Source organism: Papio anubis, chromosome 1 (assembly GCF_008728515.1).
Source record: "Papio anubis isolate 15944 chromosome 1, Panubis1.0, whole genome shotgun sequence".
Classification (NCBI taxonomy): Eukaryota; Metazoa; Chordata; class Mammalia; order Primates; family Cercopithecidae; genus Papio; species Papio anubis.
Genome location: NC_044976.1, coordinates 179,420,534 through 179,447,587, shown reverse-complemented (window position 1 = coordinate 179,447,587; position 27,054 = coordinate 179,420,534). Strand labels below are relative to the sequence as shown.

The 27,054-nt window shown below is 39.7% G+C and overlaps 1 protein-coding gene across 4 annotated transcripts in view; it reads left to right on the top strand.

Moving 5' to 3' along the window:
• The window catches only part of RGSL1 (regulator of G protein signaling like 1), a 104,684-nt gene that overhangs the window by 28,538 nt on the left and 49,092 nt on the right, over nt 1-27,054 (top strand). For all 4 annotated transcript variants that reach the window (XM_017951582.3, XM_009192054.4, XM_009192052.4 and 1 more), the window contains 3 exons: nt 8,187-8,249; nt 8,668-8,890; nt 12,673-12,780. In XM_017951582.3, the coding sequence (XP_017807071.1) occupies nt 8,187-8,249; nt 8,668-8,890; nt 12,673-12,780 (394 nt within the window). The remainder of the gene's footprint in view (nt 1-8,186; nt 8,250-8,667; nt 8,891-12,672; nt 12,781-27,054) is intronic.

The following is a 27,054-nucleotide window of genomic DNA, read 5'->3' as shown; positions in this document are numbered from 1 at the left end:
TTCTTGTTATATGAAGCCTCCCCAAACCATGAACCTCAGAGTATTCTATGAGGAAAGTTTTAAATTTCTGTTATAAACATTATGTATTGAAAACAAGGTCTCCTTTTACTAGACTAGCCATCAAGGAAAAGTCCAATTAGGATGAGTTTATTCTCCACAATAGATCATGTGCTAAGTCACAAAAACGTCTTAACAAATTTAAGATTAAAAATATTCCATAGCCAAATGTGGTGGCACATGTTTGTAGTCTTAACTGCTTAGGAGGCTGAGGTGGGAGGATCACTTAAGCCCAGGAGTTCAAGGTTACATCTATGATCACACCACTTCACTCCAGCCTGGGTGAAAGAATGAAACCCTGTCTCTAAAATAATAAAATGAAATAACATTACAAGTTTTTTTTTTTTTTTTTTTTTTTTTGAGACAAAGTCGCTCTCTGTCACCCAGGCTGGAGTGCAGTGGCGCAATCTTGGCTCACTGCCACCTCCCTCTCCTGGTTTCAAGCAATTCTCCTACCTCAGCCTCCCGAGTAGCTGGAATTACAGGTGCCCACCACCATGCCCACCTAATTTTTGCATTTTTCTTAGAGACGGGGTTTCACCACATTGGCCAGGCTGGTCTCAAACTCCTGACCTCAGGCAATCCACCCCCATTAGCCTCCCAAAGTGCTGAAATTACAGGTGTGAGCCACCGCACTTGGCCACAAGTATTTTTTTTTTTTATCATCAAGTGCAATGGAGTGAAACTAGAAATCAAGAATAGAAAATGGAAAAATAGAAAATTTGTAAATACACAGAATTAAACAAAACACTTTTAAACAACTAGTAGCTCAAAAAAAAAAAAATCAAAAAGGGCATTTGAAAATACTTGAGACTAATGAAAATAAAAACAACATACCAAAACTTATGGGATGTAGCAAAAGCAGTACTAAGATGGATGTTTATGGCAATAAATGCCTACATTAAAAAAGAAAAATCTCAAATAAACCACCTAACTTTACACCTCACAGAACCAGAAAAAGAAGAACTAAACCTAAACTTATCAGAAGGAAGAAGAGGATAAAGATTAGAGAAGAAATAAATGAAATGGAGACTAGAAACTCAATTTTTAAAAACATAAAACTAAGTTTGTTTTCTTAAGCAATAAATGAAATCAACAAATCCTTAGCTAGGCTTAAAAAAGAGAAGATTAAATAAATAAAATTGTAAATGAAAGAAGAGACGTTACAATTTATTCCCACAGAAATAAAAAGGATAATAAAAGACTATTATTAATAATTATACACCAACAAATTGGACAACCCACAAGAAATAAATTTCTAGAAATATACAACTTACCATGACTAAGTCGAGAAGAAATTGAAAGCCTGAACAGACCAGTAACAGTTAAAGAGACTGAAAAAGTAATAATAAACTTCCCAAAAAAGAAAAACCAGGGACAAGATGGTGTCACTGGTGAATTCTATCAAATATTTTAATAATTAATACTAATCCTTCTTAAACTTTTCCCAAAAATATAATAATAGAGAACATTTTCAAAGTAATTTTGTGAGGCTACGAGCTACCCTGACACCAAAGTCAGACAAAGACACAAGAAGAAAAGTAAACCACGGGTCAATATCCCTGAGAAAACAGATGCAAATATTCACAAGAAAATACTAGCATGGCCGGGTGCAGTGGTTCATGCCTGTAACCCCAGTCCTTTGGGAAGCAGAGCTGGGAGGACTGCTTGAGCCCAGGAGTTCGAGATCAGCCTGGGCAACATGACAAAACCCTGTCTTTATAAAAAATAAAAATATTATCTGGGCATGGTGGTGTGTGCCTGTGGTCCCAGCTACTTGGGATGCTGAGAAGGGAGGATTTCTGGAAGAATTTGAGGCTGCAGTGAGCCATGTTCATGACACTGCATGTCAGCCTGGTGACAGGCAAGATGCTGTCTTTAAAAAGAAAAGCAAAAAATACTAGCAAACCAAATACAACAGCATATTAAAAGAATTATACACAATTACCAGGTAGGATTTATCCCTGGGTTATAAGGATGGTTTGACCTATGCAAATCAATCACTGTGATGCAACACATTAACAGAATTAAAGATAAAAATCACATCATCAACTCAACAGACACCAAAAAATTACTTGACAAATTTCAAAATATTTGTCTCTCAAAAATTACATATATAAGGAAGGTACTTCCACACAATAAAGGCCATTTATGAAAAGCTTGCTGCAACATCATACTCAATGGTGAAAAGCTGAAATCATTTCCTCTAACATCCAGAACAAGCTAAGGATCCTCATTCTTGCCCCTCCTGGTCAACAGAATACTGGGAGTCCTAGCCAGAGCAAGTAGACAAGAAAAATAAAAAATAAAAGGCATCCAAATATAAAAGGAAGAAGTGAAACTATATAGAAAAAGTAAAACTATCATGCCTCTGTTTGCAGATGACATGATCTTATATGTAGATAACCCTAAAATTACCAAAAAAAAACCTGTTAAAACTAATAAGCAAATTCAGTAAAGTTGCAGGATAAAATCAATATTCAAAAACAGTTGTGATTCTATACACTGACACTAAACCTGCATACTATTTTTCACGCTGGATGCCCAAATTTACATTCGTTTGTGGGAGTGTAAATTGGTATGACCAGTATGGAAAACAGTATGCAGGTTTCTCAAAAAATGAAAAGTAGAATCACCTTTTGATCCAGCAATCCCACTTCGGGGGATATATCCAAAGGAATTAAAATCTGGATCTTGAAGAGATATCTGCACAATCATGTTCATTGCAGAATTATTCACAATAGCCAAGATATGAAAACAACTGAAATGTGCATCAAAAGATGAATGGATAAAGAAAATGTGGTGTATATGATGCAGTACTATTCAGTCTTTAAAAAGAAGGAAGTCCTGCCATTTGCAACAACACAGATGAGACCTGGAGGACATCATGCTAATTAAAATAAATGGACACAGAAAGACAAATACTGCGTAATCTCACTTATGTGCTGAATCTAAATCAGATAAATTCACAGAAGCAGAAAAAAGAATGACAGTTGCCAGCGGCTTCAGGGAGGTGTTGATTAAACTGTACCATGCTTCAGTCATGAGAGATAAATTTACTGTACAACATATGAAATATCATTTAACAATTCTATATTGTATACTTAAAATTCACTGAGAGAATAGGTCTTGTGTTAAGTGTTTTTCCCACAAAAGAAAAAAGAAACACAAACAAAACCAAAGGGAACAGGAAGAAATTTTTGGAGGATATGTTTGTGATATTGATTGTGATGACAGTTTAATGGGTGTATACTTATCTTCAAAGACATTAAGTTGTATACATTAAATTTCTACAGGTTTTTGTATGTCAATTATACCTTAATAAAGGGCTTAAAAATAATTTTTAAAATACATACATAATATATGTGTGTATATATATAATAAATGTATAATTTTCATAATGTATATGAATACATATATGCATATAATGTACATCTATTATGTACACATAAAATATACTAGTATTATATTTCAAATGAGACATAATATGCATATGTAATATTTATAGACATGTATTTCTATTGTTTTGCTTATTTTCGTTTTTTAACTTTTATTTTAGGTTCGGGGGTACCTGTTCTGGTTGGTTATATAAGTAAACTTATGTCACAGGAGTCTGTTGTACAGATTAGTAGCGCTTGGGTCTTGGGGTGCACGTTCACTTATGTAGAATGGTTGGATGTAGGCTGCCCACAGAGCCAGGATATGTGACTCTGCAGCACTGCCTAGTAGCTCAAGCCCAGGGGTTCAGTTGTAACTGTGATTCTACCCTGAGGGACAGAGCACAGCCCTGGCCCAGCGTTGGGGAAGACGGGGTACTCTGGAGGTTTGGGCCCACAGAGTGGGTTTGGGAACCTGAGCCAGTAGTGCTCAGTGGCAACTCAGGTCCCTAGGGATGAGGCACCATGTAGTCGTGACTCTGGACCCTGGGATGGTGGGGCTCAGAAGCATCCCATACTGTGAAGCCAGCTACAGTGGCACCAACTATCCTAGAATACTTGGGATACAGTGAAAGGGATGTCTTAGCAGCTAGGACTCTGGAGGGCTAGTTCAACTCCAGGGAAGCACGATACTATAATTCTTTTGGCCTGTAGTGTGGGGTTCCTCAGCTCAGCCACTGTTCTGTGTCCCTGGGACCCGGGGTACTATGCCATCTTAGCCGTGGAATGCACAGCTGCTCAGTGCCACGTCAGCTTAGGGCCAGGGGTGTGACTATTCCAGGTAGCCCAGGCACTATTTCCCTGGGATGTAAGATGCCACTCAGCTTAGGTATTGGTGTACATGACCACTCTTCTGGAAGGCAGGACACTGTTTTAAATCAGGCACTGAGAAGATGTGACGGCTCTGAACAGCCAAGGTTCTGTTCTCCCAGGGGCCAGGGTACAGCAGCAACTGGGAGAGGTAGATGGAGGAGTTCCACCAACGCATCATTTTCCCAGGAGGGCGTGTGAAACTTTGGCTTCAGTTCACAGGTTCCGGGCTCAGCAGTGACTGGGAGAGAAATATGGCGCAGCTGCACCAAGGCGGTGTTTCCTCAGGAGGCAGTATGCCATTCCAGTTCAGGCCCCTAGGGGCAGAGTGCAGCTGCGGCTGAGAGTGGTAGATGAGGCAATTCTACCAAAGTGCCATTTCCCCAGGAGACAGTGTAGAGCTTCATGTTCAGCCTGAAGGAGTTGGGTAGAAGTGGGCAGAGCAGTTCCACTTGTGGTTGGCCCCAAGGGAAAGAGTGTGACAGCTGCCTGCAGCTTGGCTTGGGGATGTTAGACCATCAGGTGGGGGTAGTTTGGCAGCAGTTTACCCTCAGGGATGAAGAGAAGTTGTGGCTGCTTGCCCCTGGAGCAAGATACATTCCAGCAGTAATATCAGGTCCAAGATGGTATAGCACAGTAGTCTTGCAGGCCACAGGGGGCAGGGCACAGTGTCAACTCCTTCTCTTGGGGGAGCATAGCTGTGTGGCCATTAGGCAGCTCCCTCCGCTGGGCTTAGTGCCTGTGAGGACTGCAGGGGACCCCAGTGGTGAGCACTGTAGGTGTCTAATGTGTTAATGAGGGCTGCTGAGATCCTCTAGCCTAGCTTTTCACAATAGGGAGAGGTTCCTCCTGGTCCCCAGCTGATCTAGGCTTGGGGAGTGGGTGGTGGAGACCCAGTGTTTCCTTTCATTCTCTCTGTGGCTATCCTGAGTTTCTGTGTTCATCAGGGTTTCTGTTACTCCTTCAATGTACACTTCAATGTACACTTTCCTTTTGTTATTTTTACTTTTATTAGAATGAAGTTATTCGTGTATTGTTTCAGTTGTGTTTATGGAGGCATGGGCAAGTGCTAGGGGCTTCTAGTCAGCCATCTTGCTGACATCACTCAACCTGATCCTTGGTTTTCTCGTCAGTACATTGGGGATCATAATGGCTGCTTCAAGGACACTCTACATGCAGCGCCTGGTAATGAGTAGGTAAATACATGTTCATCCTCTTCTGACCTCTTTTCAGACACATATAACCTTAGAATAAGTCATTAGAGGTTCTGTCATCCCTTCTTTCATTGTACAGCTGATGGGTCAAATTCTCAGGTCTCACTGCTATTTACTGACAAGTGCAGAGCCAGTGTCCAGATTCCTGTTCAGTCTATTGCAAGGTTAGCAAACTACAGTCTGGGCATCAAATTCAGCTTCCCAAATGTATTTGCATGGCCAGCAAGCTAGGGATGGTTTAACATTTCTTTATAGTAGAAAAAAAATCAAAAAAAGAACATATTATGGCAGATGGTTAATACATGAAATTCAAATTTTAGTGTCCATAAATAAAGTTTTATTGCAACAAAACTTTGCCCGTTTGTTTACATACTACCATGTCCTACAACTACACAGTTGAGTACTTGCAATAGACTATATAGCCTATAGTAAATATCATAAAATATTTACTATCTGGCACTTTATAGAAAACGTTTGCAGAACCTTGATCTATTGCATCACACACTGCTCTGAGAAGGGGCCAGGAGAGTTTATCAAGTGATGGACAAGCTCAATTCTAAAGACAATCCTAATACATTCTAACAAAAAACTATTATAGGGTTCTTAGATGCTGTTTTATCATATTTATTATTTTTGGCTACTATTTTAATGCATATCTGGTTGTTTCTTTTAATAGAAAATGCTCTATTAAGCTTTGTTTCTTAAGAAATAAATGTATTTATCAATTAATTATTAGGTAGAGTCTTAATTTTTTTTTTTTTTTTTTGAGACAAAGTCTCCCTCTGTTGCCCAAGCTGAAATGCAGTAGCATGATCTTGGTTCACTGCAACCTCCACCTCCTGGGTTCAGGTGATTCTTCCACCTGAACTCTCCAGTAGCTAATTTGTGGTACTCCCTGGGGGTGGCATGCGCCTCCCACAGGTGCACGCCACCATGCCCAGTTATTTTTTTTGTTTTTTATTTTTTGGTAGAGCTGGGGGTTTCACCATGTTGCCCAGGCTGGTCTCAAACTCCTGGTCTCAAGTGATCTGCCCACCTCAGTCTCCAAAAGGGCTAGGATTACAGGCGTGAGGTGTGAGTCACTGTACCCAGCCTGAGTCATAAATCTTTTTTATTTATTTATTTGTTTGAGATGGCATTTCACTCTTGTTGTCCAGGCTGGAGTGCAATGGCATGATCTTGGCTCACTGCAACCTCCGCCTCCTGGGTTCAAGCAATTCTCCTGTCTCAGCCTCCCAAGTAGCTGGGATTACAGGCATGCATCACCATGACTAGCTAATTATGTATTTTTAGTTGAGACAGGGTTCCTCCATATTGGTCAGGCTGGTCTTGAACTCCCGACCTCAGGTGATCCGCCCGCCTCAGCCTTCCAAAGTGCTAGAATTACAGGCGTAAGCCACCGCGCCCGGCCTAGTCATAAACCTTTTAAACCAAACGGGATGTTAATAGGGTGCTCATTTCACACATGCTTTTTTATTATTTATATTTAATGCATATTTACAGTTACTTATTAATGAGTAACATTATATTACATTACATATTGCTCAGATTCAATCACTGAACTGAATTGTCTCAGGAATATACTTCACTCAAGTTTCCCAGGAGCCAAGGAGATTTGTTAAAGCTACTAAAATTTATATCCCTAAACTCACCTTTTGGCTGCATGATTGAGGCAGTTGGTGGAGATAATCTTACATTCTTAAAAATTACTATCAACAATTCATTGCCTACAAAATAATCCCCAGATTACTCAGCAAGTCATTCAAGTCCCTTATATATAATTCCAACGCATCTCTGCTTCCTCTCTTGCCACTTCCCCATCCCTGGGCTCTTCACATGAATGCTACATTTCAGCCCACACTGGAGTACTCATCATTCCCAAACATGTTCTTTCCCATCCCCATGCCTTTGTTTAAGCTCTTTCTACTGCCTGGCATGATCTTTACTCAACTTCCCTATGATGAGCTCCTACTTATCCTGCAACGTGCACATTAGATTAAACCTCCTTACCTTTATGAATTCTTCCTGGATTTCCCTGACTGAATCAGAAGCTTTGTTCATACCCCTGTTAGAGCATGTGTTATGCTGCTGTTCATGCTGGAAGTTGAGCTCCTTGTACCAACACTTGCAGCATGTTGATCTCTGTATTGCCAGCAATTCGTAAAGTGCCTGACACATAGGAGGCATTCACAAAGCATTTGTCAAATGAATGAATGAGTGAAACTGAGAGCATGGGTTAAAATATCTAGCTAAGCACTAACTCACAGGTTTTGTTGTAAGTTGGTGTGGGAGATATGAGTAGACACACCGAAGAAAGACGCTTGATTTTCAGGGCCATTTTGAGAAAAAATGGGATATTACTTTGGAAAAGAATGAAATAATATGCAGATGTTAAGTAATAGTTCTGTAAATTATTTGTCATCTCTCTTCTTAAGTAAATATTTAGTACTTTTCTCTGAGACTTAGAGAGAGGCTGTGTTAGCTGCTCTATTCAGAGATAAAAGAATGCCTCCTAGTTGGTCATAGCTAATGTTTGCTGTTCCATTAGATCTCCCAATTACAGAACCCAGAATCTTCAGCCTACTCTGCTCCCAGGTGAACATATTCAGGAAAGATGCAGCAAGCTGACCATCCACCTCATAATGCATAGGCTGTGTTTGGCTTTCAGATGCTGAGTCCCTGGTATGATGAGTTCCTGGATGAAGAGGACTACTGGTTTCTCCTTTTTACGGTAGGAAGGACTTTGAGTTGGGAAGGAATCATGAGGATGAGGGAAGAAGAGAGAGTAATTGCTGTTTTAAAAGGCCTATGTGTTAAAGTAAATGAAATTGTTATTTTTCCTAGAGTCAACCAAAGATTGGCATGGTCCCTATTGTTCTAAAGCTAAACCTCTCAAGGAAAAGGACTCAGTGCATAAGATGACTTTGAAAAAGTCACAATCATAGAAAATTTCTCCCTTATAGAAAATGAGTTCGATTAGAAAAGGGTGGGGGTTGGCATGTAAAGAAGCAATGGTTCTTAACACATGAAAACAACCTGCGTAATAGCCGTGTGACAGGGAGGCATGGAACACTGAGTTATTACAAAACTATTGCTTCTGGTCTAATTCCTGTAACAAATACAGTCTTCCCCTCACCCTCTTCTCTTAGACACAGAATAAGTTCATCAGCTCCAGACAGCATAAAAGAGAATTTATAGGCAAAGAAGAGAACATTCTTCTTTATAAGAGGATTCAGCATTCTCTAGAGTTAAGCCAGGCTTTGGCTGACATGAAGGAAATGGACTATATGCAGTGGCGAAAGATAGCTACTGAGGACCTGAAACAAGGAGGGTCTCTTCAGGTAGAGCTGACATCTCCAGTGTTTCTAACAGGTCAGAGCAGTCACTGTAATTTTTTTGACCTTTACATATAGGCAACTGGAAAATAATATTTAACATTTACTAATTATTTACTAAGCGTCAGCACTATGCAATGCAGAGATTACCTCATTTGATCATCAAAATAGCCTATGAGGTATGTACTAAGTAACTGAGGCACAGAGAGGATGTGACCTCCCCAGGATCAGAGTAAGTTGCAGTCAGGATTTGAATCCAGACAGACTCACCATGGAGCTCCCTGCTGGATCTGAGGGAGCCAGGGTGCTCAAGTGTAGCTGGACTCTTGCCCACCAAAGCATCACCACAGTTGATGCTGAATACTTTGTTTCATGCATCTGATAAGCATGTTCCACCTCACCACATTTCCTCCAGAATAGGGTCCAAGTGCATTTCTGTGAACATATTTTACAGTCGCCCGCTTCCCTAACATAACACACCAGCCCACCCAGGCAGTGGAGAGATGTCGTTAGGAACAAAAGGCTTTGCTGTCCCAGAAGTCTGGGGTTACCCCCGTGCTCTCCTATTGACTTGTATGCTTGAGCAGTGTATTTAACCTCTCTTTGACCCCCAGTTTTCTCATCTGTAAAATGAGAATAACAACAAACTTGTTGTGCAGGTGACCTGAGATCATCTATGAAAGCTATTAGTACAATGTTTGACAATCACTTAAGAGTTCAATACTGTAAATGTTAGTCATTATTATTCAAATTGAGCTTACTGCTTTAATTATCTATGTTGAGATAGTTGGAATACTGCATATCTCTCAAACTTTGATCCACAATAAATATGTTTGACTTCATAATTACTTAAACGTAAGTATATACGTGTGCACATATATATGGAAAAAAATTTCCAAAGCAATACTTGCCCTTATTACGTAAGATGCTGTACTCCAACATTCTTTATTCTATTATGTTTCATGTCATATAAAAGCTAACAATGTCACCATTTATTTTTTGGCACACTTGTGAGTCATGACCTACACTTTGAAAAACATGGATAAAGAGTAAGCAAAAGCTTTGAAAATTCAGTTGTACCATTCATATGCTCTGTGAGCTTTGGCAAGCTACTCTATCTCTCTGAACCTAATTTCTTTATCTGTGCAGTGGAGATAATGGCCCCTAATTTGTTTAGGATTAGAGGTAATGTATTTACATAACAAGCAGGCGCTAAGTAAATCCGACTCTTTTTTAAAACTTTAATATGCACTCTATATACAAACCAAGATGCCCTGGATGCTTGCCCCTCAGAGCCATGCTTGGGCATAAAATATTTAAATCTAGCATGAACAGGCCCTCTTTTTTAACCATAGAGATTCCACTCTCTCTCTCTAAATCCTGAGGATCTTAGATTCTTTCCCAGGAATCAAGACCAAAGTAGAAGAAAACATGGCTGGTAAATTTCACCACACATATGTTGGGCAATGGGCATTACTTTGGGTGGCTATGGGGCACCAGGGATAGCCAGTAAGAATGTGAAGCACCCTCCATGGAAGCTCCTTGTCCCTCTCCAAAGCACATATCTTTACTTTCTCTATCACTGCTTTTTTGGAGCACAAATCTGGCCTAATAAAGGGCCTTCTTTGCATTTGGCCAAGTCAGGGCCCTGAATCCCAGGTAGGCTGGTGTCTCAAGCTGTACCCTAAACTCACAGAGTACCAGAGCTAGAATACTATCCTTTTTTTTTGAGATGGAGTGCAGTGGAACCATCACAGCTCACTGCAGCCATGACTTCCCAGACTGAAGTGATGCTCCCACCTCAGCTTCCTAAGTTGGTGGGACTACAGGCATGTACCACCACACCCAGCTAATTTTTTATTTTTTGTAGAGGTGGAGTCTTGTCATGCTGCCCAGGCCAGTCTTGAACTCCTGGGCTGAAGTCATTCTCCCGTCTTGGCTTCCCAAAGTGCTTGTATTAAAGATATGAGTGACCATGCCTGGCCTATGTGTGATACTTTTACAAAATTATTTTTTTTGTGATGGAGTTTCCCTTTGTCACCCAGGCTGGAGTGCAATGGCGCTATCTTGCCTCACTGCAACCTCTGCCTCCCAGGTTCATGCGATTCTCCTGCCTCAGCCTCCTGAGTAGCTGGGATTACAGGCAACTGCCACCACGCCCTGCTAATTTTTGTATTTTAGTAGAGACAGTGTTTCACCATGTTGGCCAGGCTGGTCTCGAACTCCTGACCTCAAGTGATCCACCTGTCTTGGCCTCCCAAAGTGCTGGGATTACAGGTGTGAGCCACCATACCCAACCACTATCATCTTTTATACAGGGAAACATGACTTCCAGAAAGGTGAAAAGACTTGCCCAAGGTTGCTCAGCAAGGAAGGAATTGATACAGGACCAGAAACCTGGATCCACTGCAGAAATAATCCACTGCTCATAACACTTATGGTCAGATTCCCCTTGATTATACATGATGAAGATGATGATGATGATGATGGTGATGATGATGACATAAGAATAACTCACATTCACGAGTCCACACCCCAGTACTCTTTTTAGACTTAAATAGTATAGCTTCAGAAAGTACTGAACTACCTAGAGAGTTCCAGGAGAACTCTGTGCATTTAGATATACTCTAAATCCCAGAACTCACAACCCAAATGAATATTTCTCCTCGATAGGAAGTAAGGTGCTACTATTCTGCTTCTGTTACCCAGATCATTGTTAAAACTTCTCTTGCTATCTCAGCCTCATTGTCTCACCACATTTTGGATACAAAAACGTATTCCCTCTCAATTCATGATGCATAACTTAAAATGATATATGGCTCTTTCTAGAAAACAATAATCCACTCCAAAGGACAATGATTTGTAACTATTGATAATATTCAGATATGTAAGTTAATTCTGAAAGTAATTCCTGAAGTCAGAGCTGAGAAAGGGAAAACATAGCATAGCATATTCTTTGCCATTTGTTATTCTTAGGGGCTTCAATTTTTTTTGAAGCAATAGTAGAATGTTTGAAATGCATTTGTAGGTATGGTCTCACGCCTTTAATCCCCACACTTCAGGAGGCCAGGGCAGGAGTATTGCTAGAACCTAGGAGTTCAAGACTAGCCTGGGCAACATGGCAAAATCCCGTCTCTGCAAAAGAACAAATACTCAATCCCTCAACAGATGGATGCTTTGCAGGAGAAGCCATTCATTTGTATGAGTTACTTCTCATATATGAATTAAAAAATAGTAGCTCTTTCAAGTCATATCTTGGTTACTCTAGCATCTCTCAGGCAAATAATCTCCATGGGTCAGTTTTCCTTAAGAAGGAGAGGATCTTCTCATTTTGGAGGGGAGAGGAGGCTTATTTCCTTGCTTATAATTTAGCTTAGGGAACTTGTATTATTTCTGTAAACATCCCATTAAAACACTATTGGCCTCTTTAAATAACTTTTTTGTTTTGAGACGCAGTCTCCCTCTGTCGCCCAGCTGGAGTGCAGTGGCCCGATCTCGACTCACTACAAGCTCCACCTCCCGGGATCATGCCATTCTCCTGCCTCAGCCTCCCGAGTAGCTGGGACCACAGGCTCCCGCCACCACGCCCAGCTAATTTTTTTGTATTTTTAGTAGAGACGGGGTTTCACCATGTTAGCCAGGATGGTCTTGATCTCCTGACATAGTGATTCGCCCATCTCAGCCTCCCAAAGTGCTGGGATTACAGGTGTGACCCACTGCGCCCGGCATTTTAAAGGCAATACCTCAACAAAAGTATATGAATCTTTGAACCTAGACTTTGGACAACTAAACTCTATCTCTGTTTTCCTTACTTCACAGACGTAACTAAAATGTCCTTTGAGGAGCTTTGCTACAAGAATCCAAAGATAGCCGTAGAGAAGATCAGTGACGACTACAAAGTATACTGTGAGAAAGCACCTAAAATAGGCAAGTGTTTAAAATCAGGGATAGACAAGGCAACTAGGTTTTTTCAAATCTAAGAGAACATCTGTAATCTTATGTTCCTTAAGGAACATAAGCCAAAGGAGGAACCATGCTTTGTTGGAAATGGAGAGGTGGTTAGGGGGTAATGACTATGTCTTTTTTCTCCTACAAAACCATAGAAGGGCATCTTGAAAATAAGATGTAATTGTAAATGAATGAAGTGATGATGGTCAAGATTGTTCATTTCTACTTTCTTATCTAGTTCTCACTCTGGGGTTTTAAATAATGTGGATTCTTCTTCTGTCAAGTTACTTGGAGGCTGAGATTTGTGAAGGGATGTTTGTTAAGGAGTGCTCTCGGGAATAATACCTATAAGAGAGTGAGGAAGGCAGGACTGGGGAGAGGCAGATGCTCATCTGTGGAGCAATCACAACAGGCCTCAGCAGATGCCATGAGAAGCTCTGATGCCAGCGTGGCCCTTCAGAGTTGTCCCTCGGTGAGGTAAGAAATTTAATTTGAGCTTTAGTTCTTCCACACTGATCCATAGGAGATGTGAATGCCCCTGCGGAGGATATAACCTAGGGTTTATAGCCAGGCAGTTTCCTTTGGCTGAAGCAACTTCCAGAAGGGGCCTCATCTCTGGGTCATTAGCAGAAAACACTCAGGCATCTAGGGAAATGAGCGCTTTGGCCCTGAAGGGAGATTCTGGGTAGTACCCAGTACCACCCACTACTGTCCATTTGCTTTGTATAGAAATTTCACCTCACCTTGGAGTAGCTCCTCCAGGAATCTGATGGTTTCTTGTCCTGGGAAATGTATTTGAGAAAGGCAGGCTCACATTACTCTACCTTATCTGAAGACCATTGCTAATACTCCTCTTCTTCCTCTCCTGCTCCCCATCCTAGATTCCTCTCATGCTCAGCTAGCACCTCTGCTGGTCTTGGGGTCTTACTAGACTCTCATCTCTGGGATATCTGAGCCCCTAGTCATCATGACTTCTCAGGCTGTGGCTGCTTCACTTGTGAACCTATCATACAAATTGGGCCAGGGAATACCAAGAGTGGCAAGTGAATTGTCCAGTATCCCTGCTATGTACCATGATCTTAATGATTAGGATCAATTACCCTATCAGTACAGTGACTCCTTTGCTTGCCTGCTGACTTCTCAGCATAAGGAGCTTAACGCGACTGAACACCTACTATTTCCACTAGTAGAAGCATTCTGCCTCTAGGAACTAGGATCTCTAGACTGGCACTGTCCATTACAGCAGCCACTAGCCCCATATGGCCATTGAGCACTTGAAATGTGACTGGTACATGTGGGTAAATAAAATACACTGTTAAAATTAATTTCACCCTTTTCCTTTTAGCTTTTTCAATGTGACTACTAGAAAATTTTAGATTATATATGTGGCTCACATTGTATTTTTATTGGACAGCCCTGGTCTAGACCTACAGAACCTAAAGGTATAAAGATGACAAATTTCTCTAAGTCAGTCACTGATACTGAGAGGTAAATGGAACACTTCTTTCATTCCTTGGTATCTGGGCCCATGTATTCTACTACTGAAGACATACCTTATAATGGTCTTTGATTTATCCTGGAAGATGATGCCTCATTTTCCCAAGGTATGATCATTCACCCCCAGTATTCCGGTAGCTCCAAGCTGCTTTCACAGCTTTGCCTTCAAAAAGTGGCTCCATCACTCTATCAAGCCAGTAGCTCTCAAAGGAAATAGAATTAGTAGATCTCATCCTCATGGTACCCATTGGCCATTGCCACACCTTCTTTGCTATGAAGTATATCCTTTGGTCAGAGGCAATGTTATGTGAGATCCCATTGAGGGATCAATCACTTGTAAGTCCCGAGGTGGTGATGCTGTCTGAGACCTTGCAGGCAAGATACATGTCAGTTCCAGTCAAAATAAATTGCTGCTCCTTCCAGAGTAGAAGGGGTTCAGTGTAATCAGTTTGTCACTAAGTGGCTGGTTTTTATTAGGGATGTTACTATACTGGGGGCTCTGCATTTGTTTCTGTTGCCTGCAACTTGAGTGTTTGGCACTCAAACATGGGCACATGCTGTTGGTCTGTACATAGCCTCCATCGCTGCCACCTAGAGCTCTGTCCATGAGCTCACTGTGCCAGCACTGGAGTGGCTTATGACAGAGCCTTGCTGGCATCAACCGGCAGAGTGTCATTTTGTCTGCTTGGTTGTTTAGTGCCTCTTTCATGGTAGTTGTTTTTTGGTGGGCTTTAAGACAGAATACAAAGATCTTCCCACATCATGTTTATTCTCATCGTTCCATCCACATGTGTATATTCCCAGACCTGTTCTTCCCCAGTATTCTAATCTTCCTCCTTTTAAGCCCCTGGCTTACCAGCCAAGCCATTCATCACTGCCCATGAGTATGTATATGTTCTTACCCTGGGCTACTTCTCTTTCCACACAAACGAATGCACAGGTTCACTGCCCAAAGTTCTGCTCATGGGGTCGCAGGGGATTTTCTCTCCCCATCATCTTTCAGGATCACCACTGAGAAGGGCTTCAGCTATTCATTTTCACCAACATATTGAGATGGTCCATTCATGAAACAGGTTCAGCTTTTTTCCTCTCCTGTCAGCTGGTCATCAATGTGACCAGCCATAGATGTGAAGACAGTGAAGTGGCAGTGCCACAGTGGTAATGACATGGGTGTCTGGGTCACCTGCTTAGGTAGTTTCTTGTACCTTCTGACCTGCCTCTTGCCTGATTCCAGATGTACCATTTCTATTTTATGATGAATTACTGTTGGGCCACCTATGACTGGGTGATCTTGAATAACCCAGCTTATGATGGTATAGTAGTCTATTCTCACACTGCTATAAAGAAATACCTGAGGCTGGGTAATTTATAAAGAAAAGATATTTAATTTAGCTCATGGTTCCACAGGCTATATGGGAAGCATAATGCTGGCATCTGCTTGGCTTCTGGGGAGGCCTCAGAAAATTTACAGTAATGACAGAAGGTGAAAGGGGAGCCAGAACTTCACTTGGTTGGAGCCAAAGGAAGAAAGGGGTACGTGCTACACACTTAACCAATCAGATATCATGAGAGCTCACTCATGATGGTGAGGACAGTACCAAGGATGTGATAATCCATTCATAAGAAACCGTCCCACGAGCTAATAATCTCCTACCAGGCCCCACTTCCAACATTGGAGATTACATTTCAGCATGATATTTGGGCGGGGACACAGATCCAAACCATATCAGATGGGTAGGTCTGTCTTTCTGCTCACTTGATATCACATGGACAGGCTCTCTTACTTTACCATAGCTCAATAGCACATTCAAGTATTTTTTGAGTAGTGTAGTTTTTTGCTGCAGATAACATGGTCTTACTCCAGAACTTTACGGATCTATTCCAAAATTATCCTTTTCAGGTTTGTCATAAACTCCATTGTCTTTTCCCACTACTGATACTCCTAAAACCATGGGCTCTGTTGTGTTGTATGGCCTAAGTGATAGGGCTATTTATACCAGAACCTTGACTTGCAGCAAAAATACTTTCCTACTCTGGGTCCCCCTAACATCTGGCAGCCTTTTATTTCAGAAAAGTATTTTCAAGTGTGAAATATGCTGTTTCTAAAACATAAAGAAGTCTACCAGATTTTATGCTTCCTTCTTAGTAGTGAAAGATGAAATGCAATCTATGTCCTTTATTTTGGAGAGGATGTCCAAATATGCACCAGATCACACTGGATTCTAGAACCTTTACTGATATGGTGGACCATTCAGTCTTGGTAGGATTTATTCACCTCTGGAGCATATGTGTCTTACTAAGGCCCCAAAAATGCTTAACCTTTATTGTTTATCTTGCCTAATGTATATGGTACATGTGATACGATGCATATCATACTATTGATAATGTGGACTAATATAGTATCTAGATGGTTTGGGGCCCATTGAATTACATTATGTCAGAGGATAGAAAAGTTAATATAATAATGGCAAGACAGTAAATACATATGCTGTCCTTCCTACATCAATGTGAACTGCTTCTTGTCCTTCTTTATGATAGGAATGAAAAAGAGATAGAAAGATAGACAGATAGATAGATAATAGACTGTGTGTATGTGTGTGTGTGTGCATGTGTGTGTGTCTGTGTATCTTTTTCAGGAGATATATATTTTATATATATATTTTATTGTTTACTCAGAATTCACTCAGGAGCAGGTTGTTTAGTTTCCATGTATGGTTTTTAGTGATCTTTTTAGTGATTTTCTTAGTGATTTCTATCTTTATTGTGCTATGGGCCAACAGTGTGGTTGGTATAAATTCAGTTTTTTGTTTGCTGAGTTGTTTTATGGCTGATTGTGTGGCCAATTTTTTTTTTTTTTTTTTTTTTTTTTTTTTTGAGACAGAGTCTTGCTCTTGTCGCCAAGCCTGGAGTACAATGGCACGATCTTGGCTCACTGCAACCTCCACCTCCTGGGTTCAAGCAATTCTCCTGCCTCAGCCTCCTGAAGAGCAGGGATTACAGGCGCCCGCCACCACACTTGGCTAATTTTTGTATTTTTAGTAGAGATGGGGTTTCACCATGTTGGCCAGGCTGGTCTCGAACTCCTGACTTCAGGTGATCTTCCTGCCTCAGGCTCCCAAAGTGCTGGGATTACAGGTGTGAGCCACTGCACCTGGCTCTTATGTGGCCAATTTTAGAGTATGTTCCATGTGCAGATGAGAAGAATGTATGTTCTGTTGTTTTGGGGTGAAAATGTCTGTAGATGTCAGTTAGGTCCATTTGGGTCAAGTGTTGTGTTCAGGTCTGGAAAATGTTTGTTAGTTTTCTGCCTCAAATATCTAATACCATCAGTGGGGTGTTGAAGTCTCCCACTGTTTTTGTGTGATTGTCTAAGTGTCTTTGCAGGTCTCCAAGAACTTATTTTATGATCCTGGGACCTCCTGTATTGGTTGCATACATATGTATTTAGGATGGGTAAGTCTTGCTGAATTAAACCTCTACCATTATGTAATGCCTTCATTTGTCTTTTTTGATTGTTGTTGATTTAAAGACTGTTTTGTTTGAAATTAGAATAGCAACCTCTGCCTTTTTTGTTTGTTTTCCATTTGCTTGGTAGATTTTCTCCATCTCTTTACTTTGAGCCTATGGGTATCATTGCATGTGAGATGATTCTCTTGAAGATAGTAAAGAGTTGGGTCTTGCTTGTTTGTCCAGCTTGCCACTCTGTGCCTTTTACTTGGGACATTTAGCCTATTTACATTCAAGATTAATATTGATAGGTGTGGATTTGATTCTGTCCTCATTAGCTGGTTATTAAGCAGACTTGATTCTGTAGTTGCCTTATAGTGTCAATGGTCTATGTACTTAAGTGTGCTTTTGTGGTAGTCAATAACAGTCTTTCATTTCCATATTTAGCACTCCCTTAAGGACCTCTTGTAAGACAGATCTGGTGGCAACAAATTCCCTTAGCATTTGCTTGTCTGAAAGGTTAGATACTAGATTCTTATCAGATATATGATTTGCAAATATTTACTTCCATTCTGTGGGCTGTATTTTCACTATCTCGATAATGTTCTTTGATGCACAAAAGTTTTCAATTTTGGTGAAGTCCAATTTGTGTTTTCTTTCATTTTTGCTTGTGCTTTTAGTGTCATATTTAAAAATTTTTGCCAATTCCGTGGTCTTGAAGATTTACCTCTTTGTTTTATCCAAGAGCTTTAAAGTATTAGCATCTACACTTAAGTTTGTTATTCATTTTGAGTTACTTTTTTTGTGTGGTGTGAGGAAAGAGTTTAACTTCATTCTTTTGTATATGGATAGTCAATTGATCCAGCATCATTTGTTGAAGAGACTCTTCTTTCCCCCCATTGAAAGGTGTAGACATGCTAGTCAAAAATAAATTGACTGTATATGTATGTTTTTATTTTTGGAATCAAAATTCAATTCCACTGATCTCTATGTTTATTTTTATGCTAGTACCACACTATTTTGATAACCGTATTTTGTAGTAAGTTTTTAAATCAGGAGATGTGAGTCCTTCAATTTTATTTTTTCAAGATAGTTTTGGCTATTTGGGATAGCTTGCAATTCTATGTGAGTTTTTGGACCAACTTTTCCATTTCTTCAAAAAATAATCATTAGGGTTTGGATTGAGATTGCACTGAATCTGTAGATCATTTTGGGTAGTATTGCCGTATTCAATCTTCCAATTTATGAACACAGGATTTATTTTTCTTTAATTCTTCTTTAATTTCTTTCAGCAACACTTCGTAATTTTTAGTTTACAAGTTTTACATTTTCATGATTACATTTATAAGTATTTAATTCTTTCTGATGCTATTGTAAGTGGATCTATTTTTATTTCATTTCAGATTGTTCATTGTTAGTATATAGAAATACAACTGATTATTGCATATCGAACTTGTATCCTAAAACTTTGCTTGATTTGTTTACTAGGCTTAATAGTATTTTGTGGATTCTTTAGAATTTTCTATACATTGGATCGTGTCACATGTCACCTCTGAATAAAATAGCTTTGCTTGTACCTTCCCAATATGGACATTTTTCTTTTCTTTTCTTGCATAAGTGCTCTGGCTAAATGCTCTGGCTAGAACTTCCAGTACAATGCTAAATAGAAACAGTGAAAGAAGACATCCTTGTCTTCTTCCTGAGCTGAGGGGCAAAACTTTCAGTCTTTCACCATTGACTATGTTTCCTGTAACTTCGCCCTTTATCATGTTGAGGATGTTTTCTTCTTATTTCTAATTTGTTGGATGATTTTATCATGAAAGAGTGTTGGATTTTGTCAAATGCTTTCTCTCCATCAATTGAGATGATTATTTTTCATTGAGTCTTTCTTTCTCTCTTTCTTTGTTTTTGTTTTTGTTTTTTTTTGAGACAAGGTCTTGCTCTGTCACCCAGGCTGGAGTGCAGTGGTGCAATCTCAGCTCACTGCAACCTCCACCTCCCAGGTTCAAGCAGTTCTCCTGCCTCAGCCTCCGGAGTAGCTGGGATTACAGGTATGTGCCATTATGCCTGGCTAATTTTTGTATTTTTAGTAGAGATGGGGTTTCACCATGTTGTCTAGGATGGTCTTGAACTCCTGACCTCAAGTGATCCTCCTGCCTCTGACTCCCAGAGTGCTGGGATTACAGGCATGAGCCACTACGCCCGGCCTTGATGTGTAAACTCCTGTTAATATTCTACTGGATTTGATATGTTCACATTATACGTATTGAGGATTTTTGTGTCTATATCCATAAGGAATGTTGGTCCATAGCTTTTGTGGGTTGCCTTTGTCTGATTTATTATCAGGATCATGCTGACCTCAGAATGAGTTAGGAAGCATCTCCTCTTCTTCAATATTTTGACAGAGTTTAAGAAGAATTGATGTTCATTCTTCTTGAAATGTTATGTAGAATTTATTAGTGAAGTCATCAGGTCCTGAGCTTTTCTTTGTTGGGTGGTTCTTGATTATTGGTTCAATCTCCCATTCTAACTGTTTATTTTTTCTTGGGTAAGTTTTAGAAGTTTGTGCATTTCTTGAACTTTGTTTATTTAGATTACTTAATTTGTTGCCATAAAATTGTTTATAGTAGTCTCTTATAATCCTTTTTATTTCTGTAAGTTTGGTTGTAATATTTTCACTTTTATTTCTGGTGTTAATAATTTAATTCTTTTCCCTTTTTTCTTGATAAGTCTAGCTAAATGTTTGTCAATTTTGTTATCTTTTCAAAAGAAAAAGCTGTTGTTTTTGTTGATGGTCTCTATTGCTCTCAGAGAGTAGACGCTTCTGCTCCCTATTTTGTTTACCTCCATTCTGGTCTTTATTATTCCTTTCTTCTGCTGGTTTTAGATTTAGCTTGGCTGGGTGCAGTGGCTCATACCTGTAATCCCAGCACTTTGGAGGCCAAGGCAGAAGGATACCTTGAACCTAGGAGTTTGAGACCAGCCTGAGCACATAATGAGACCCTGCCTCTACAAAAAATTAAAAAATTAACCAGGCGTAGTGGCACATGCCTGTAGTCCCAGCTACTTGTGAGGCTGGGGTGGGAGGATTGCTTGAGCCCAGGAAGCTGAGGCTGCAGTGAGCTATGATCACGCCACTGTACTCCAGCCTAAGCAACAGAGTAAGACCCCATCTCTAAAAAAACAACAACAAAAACAGATTTAGCATCCTCTTCTTTATCTAGTTCCTGAAACTGTAAGGCTAGATTATTTACTTGGTATCTCCTTTTTTAATATCTGCATTTATAAGGTTTTTTTTGAGCAGTGTTTTCACTGCATCCCATAGGCTTTGGCATGTGATGTTTTTATTTTCGTTTAGCTCAAAATTAATGTACTTTTCAAGGTGCCCAACATCATTGATCAGAGAAATGCAGATTGAAACTACAATGTGATGTCATCTCACCCCAGTTAAAATGGCTTATATCCAAAAGACAGGCAATAATAAATGATGGCAAGGATGTGGAGAAAAAGAAACCCTTGCACACTGTTGGTGGCAATGTAAATTAGTACAACCACTATGGAGAACAATTTGGAGGTTCCTCAAAAAACTAAAAATAGAGCTATCATAAGATCCAGCAACCCCACTGCTGGGTATACCCAAAAGAAAGGAAATCAGTTATCGAAGAGTTATCTGCACTCCCATGTTTGTTATAGCACTGTTAACGATAGCCAAGATTTGGAAGCAACCTACATGTCCATCAAGATGGACATGGATAAAGAAATGGATCCAGATGAATGGATAAAGAAAATGTGCTCCTATACACAATGGAATACTATTCAGCCATAAAAAGATACTATTCAATCATGTGCAACAACATGGATGGAACTGGAGGTCATTATGTTAAGTGAAATATGCCAGGCACAGGAAGACAAACATCATGTGTTCTCACATATTTGTGGGATCTAAAAATCAAAACAATTGAATCCATGGAGATAGAGAGTAGAAGGATGGTTACCAGAGGCTAGGAAGGGTAGTTGTGGGGTTGGGGGAGGGTGAGTTGTGTAGGGTGGTGAGGGGGAGATAAGGATAGTTAATGGGTACAAAAAAGTAATTTGAATGAATAAATCCTAGTATTTGATAGCACAACAGAGTGACTATTTTCAATAATAATTTAATCATACATTTTTAAATAACTAAAAGAACATAATTGGATTGTTTGTAACACAAAAGATAGATGCTTGAGTGGATGAATACCCCATCTTTCATGATGTAACAATTATATATTGCATGCCTGTATCAAAACATCTCATATATCCCATGAATATATACACCTGAGTACTCACAAAAATTAAAAGTTTAAAAAAAACAAAGTTATCGTGCTTTTCAGCCCCACAATTTTTATTTGGTACCTTTTGTAATCTCTCTCTCTTTTTTTTTTTTTTTTTTTTTTTTTAGACAGTGTCTCACTCTGTCACCCAGGCTGGAGTGCAGTGGTGCAGTCTTGGCTCACTGCAACCTCTGCCTCCCAGGTTCAAGCGATTCCCCTGCCTCAGGCTCCTGAGTAGCTGGGACTACAGGTACACACCACCATGCCCAGCTAATTTTTGTATTTTTAGTAGAGATGGGGTTTCACCATGTTGGCCAGACTGGTCTCAAACTTGTGACCTCAGGTGATCGCTTACCTACAGCCTCCCAAAGTGCTAGGATTACAGGTGTGAGTCACCATGCCCGGCCAGTTTGGTACTCTCTTTTGGTGAGACATCATTCTCCCGGGTATTTGTAAGTTTCTTTGTCCATGGTTTCCTTTAGTTCTTTGAGCATATCTGAGACAATCGATTTAAAGACTAGTAAGTACAATGGCTGGACTTCTCATGGACAATTTCCATTGGTTCTTTTTTCCTGTGAATGGGCCATGCTTTGTGTGTGTGTGTGTGTGTGTGTGTGTGTGTGTGTGTGTGTGTGTGTACCTCATAGTTTTTTGTGAAGACTGGACTTTTTAATATCATAATGTAGCAATTGTGGAAATTAGATTCTCCCAAGGAAATTAGAAACTCCCCAGGATTTGTTGTTCTGCCTTTGGGGTTGGTGTTGTTTATTTAGTGACTTTTCTCAACTATTTTTGTAAAGTCTGTATTCTTTGTCATATGTGGCCACTGAAGTCTTAGTCCTGTTAGCCTGTGGTCATATAGTGTTTTGACAGTTTCTGTAAATTCTTGGAGCCAAAAAAGAAAACAAAAGAAGAAAAAAATAAATTACCGGTCTTTGTAGATTGGCTCTGTGTTGGGATGCTCTTTCAACACGTAGCTAGCCAGGCCACTTATGTAACTCTTCTTTAGCCTTCACTCCTCGCTTGCCTGGAAACTAAATTTCGGCCAGAGGTGAAAGTTTGGGGTCTTCTAATGCCTTTTCTGAGCATACATCCAGTTCTAGGTATGTATATGGACTTCTTGATTCTCTGGTATACATACAAGCTTTGAAAACTCTTATTACCCCCTATGTATCCTTCCCCAACTTCATCTTTTCCCAGCTTTTTGGTCTGTCAAATGCTATCCCAACTGTTGTCCCTAGGCCCAAGCCGTGGTGGTCAGTACTTGTGTCCTTAAATTCTTTTAGTCATTTCACTTGGGAAGCCTCCCTAGCCTTGGAAACACTCCAAGTATGGCAAAATAAAGGCTAGTCCTTGTGTCAGTTGTTCAGGGAGCCAGATAACTTTAGGTCAAAACAAACAACCACAATTTTTTGAAAATAAGATTCATATTTTGCCTTCTGGCACTAGCAACCTGCATTACAATATAGGCTGCTGTCATCATGGCCACCACTGATGTGGAGATTGGGGGTAGGGGGTATGTGGACAATTTAAAATGCCACACTTTCTTTACCACGATGCATCCTCATCTTTCTTCACCAAGACTTTCCCTGGTTGTCATAAGTTCTTGACTAGATTCAAGAATTCTCCAAAGCTCTGATTCTCACCATTTTTGTCATATCCTTAGTTGCTTTTGTGGAGGATGAAGTCTGGGAGCTCCCTCCTTTGCTATTTTCTGTGACATCATTTCCTGCTATATCTTTTAATCCATGGATTTGGCATATTCCTCCATTTATTCATGTATTCATTAATTTCTATTTAAAACTAATAATTTTTATAGTTTTCCACTTAATATTATTATATATTTTCTATTATATTTATTTCTAGACCTTTGATGTTTTCTGATGCACTTATAAATGATGTTTTCTGATGTACTTATAAATTTTTAAAGTTTTATTTTTAACTTTGTCTGGCATATAGAAATATAATTGATTTTTATGTAATAGACCAGTGTTTCAAAACTGTACTGAATTAGCTAATTCTACAAGTTCATCTGCAAATTCCTTTGATACACACAATTATGTCCTCTGTGAATAAAGAGTTTCATTTTTTAAGATATTTATATATTTGATTTTCCTTTATTACCTTATTGCTCTTCCTAGGTCTTCCATTACCTTTTTAGATAGATGTGGCATTACGTTGAGACACCCTTGCCTCAATCTCAAACTCAATTTAATCACAGATTTGATCTCTTCAAAATATATAGGACTGTTTAGATTTTCTGTTTCTTTTTATGCCATTTTAGTATGTTGTATATTTTATGAATTTGGCAATTTCATTTGACATTTCAAATATATTGACATGAAGTTACTTGTGATACTCTCATTATATTTAAATGTCTATAATACATGTAATGTTGAGTGCAGTATTCTGTATATGTTAGGTGTATTTGGCTAAGCACATTCACATTTTCTGTATTTTTACTGATAGTTTTCGTTTTCATTTCTATCAGTTAGAAGAACATTACTAATCTCCCACTCTGGATTTTTTCATTTATCTTTTTAGTACTTTCAATTTTTGCTTTATTTGAGTCTACATTGTTAGATGCAAGCGAATTTGGAATTACAGAACCCTGCTAGAATAATTCTTTTTCTCTAATAACACTTCCTGCTTTATAGTCTTTGTCTCCATTTGAATAGTCATTACCTTTTTTCCCATCTTTTTATTGTTTAATATCCCTTTGTTCTTATATTTAAGCTAAGCCCCTTTTAAGCCTAATCTTGTTTCTTACATTTTTGTTTCCATTTAAATCCAATCTGACAATTGCCTTTTAGTAAGCATATTTAGTCCAATTACATTTGATATTATTACTCCTACATTGGGTTTAAAATGCTACCTTACCATTTCAAGTTTTTTTTTAACGCTGCTGTAATAGATGTACATAGTTTCAGGGTACATGTGACAATTAAACACATTCACATAATTTGTAAAGATAAAATTAGTATACTTGGGAGATCCATCACCCTAAATATTTGTTTTTCTTTGCACTGGAACCATTAACATTCTTCTCTTCTGCCTAGCTTGAAATATATAATAGATTATTGTAAGCTATATTGCTATATTCACCCTGCTCATCTTTCTCTTTTTTTTTTTTTTTTTTTTTGAGATAGAGTTTCGCTTTTGTTGCCCAGGCTGGAGTGCAATGGCACCATCTCGGCTCACTGCAAACTCCACCTTCCGGGTTCAAGCGATTCTCCTGCCTCAGTATCCCAAGTACTGGGATTACAGGCATGTGCCACCACCACGCCCGGCTAATTTTGTATTTTTAGTAGAGACACGGTTTCTCCATGTTGGCCAGGCTGGTCTCAAACTCCTGACCTCAGGTGATCTGCCCACCTCGGCCTCCCTAAGTGCTGGAATTACAGGTGTGAGCCACTGTGCCTGTCCAGTTATATAGGTTTCTTAGCACCATTTAATGAAGAGACTGTAATTTCCCCATTGTATCTTCTTTGCACATTTGTTGAAGATGAGTTGGCTGTAAAGGCATGGATTTGTATCTGGGCTCTGTGTTCTGTCCCGTTGATCTATGTATCTGTTTCCATGGTGCTGATTTGGTTACTGTAGCTTTGTAGTAACTTTTGAAACCAGGTAGTATGATGCTTCTAGCTTTGTCCTTTTTGCTTAGGATTGCTTTGGCTATTGGGGGGTCTTCTGTGATTTCATATAAATTGTGGGATTAAAAAAATTTCTCTGAAGAATGTGATTGGTGTTTTGATAGGATGAATCTATAAATTACTCTGGATAGTATTGTCATTTCGACAGTATTAATTCTTCCAATCCATGAGCATGGAGTAACCTTTCGTTTGTGTATATCTTCTTTTTTTTTTCTTTCTTCAGTGTTTTGTAATTTTTCTTGTATAGATCTTTCATTTCTTTGGTTAAATTGATTCCTATATATTTTATATTTTTGTAGCTATCATAAATGGGATTCCTTTTTACTTTTCAGATTGTTCACTGTTGGTGTATACAAATGCTACTAATTTTTGTATGTTGATTTTGTATCCTGAAACTTTACTGGATTTGTTTATCAGTTCTAACACTGCTATTATTGTATTACGGTCTTTCTCTCCTTTTACATCTATTAGTACTTTGATGCTTTGGTGTTAGGCACATAGATATTTATAATTGCTGTATCCTCTTGCTAAGTTGACCTCTTTATTACTATATAGTGACTCTCTTTGTCTCTTTTTATAGTCTTTGATTTGTTGTCTATTTTATCTGATGTAAGTATAGCTATTCTTACCTCTTTATTTCTGCTTGTATGGAATATCTTTTTCCATCCCCCCACTTTCAGTCTGTATATGTGAAATGGGAGAGTTCCCTGACGCCCCTCCCCCCGCCGGCCCCACTGCAGAAGGTGCAACAGGGGTGTGGCTCATCTGTTCAGCTGCTGCATGCTCAAACCCCTTACAGAAGGAGGGGCATGCAGACAGGCAGGTGCAGGAGCCAGGGCGAGCACTTCTGGGCTCCAGCCCCACAGTAGCTTTGACAGGTGGGTTCCTGCAATTATCAGAGCCCCAGTGGGTGCGCCACAGTGCCGTTTTATCTCTACCGTCCAGAGACAGCTTAAGTGTTAACCAGCTCAGTGCCCTCTTTGTACCTGGGTTCTTGTCTGGTGTCCGGCAAGAATCAGGGCACACACAGATTTGAAGGATGGTGCATGATGGAGATGGCTCTCAGCAGAATGGAGGTGGAGGTGAAAAAGGGATGGAGTGGGGAGATGATCTTCTGACTGTCCCCAGCTGAACTCCTCTCAACATTCTGGTGCTCCTTCTCTCCTCTCCTTCTCTGCTGTGCCACTCTTCTGCTCCTCTGCTCTTCTGTTTATCTGCCCATGGAGCCTGGGGTTTGGGGTTTATATGGGCACAGGACGGGGAGGGGGGCATGGCAGGCCAAAAGGCAACATTTGGGTACGAAAACAGGAATGCCTGTTCCCATTGAGCAATGTGGGTTTCCAGGCCTA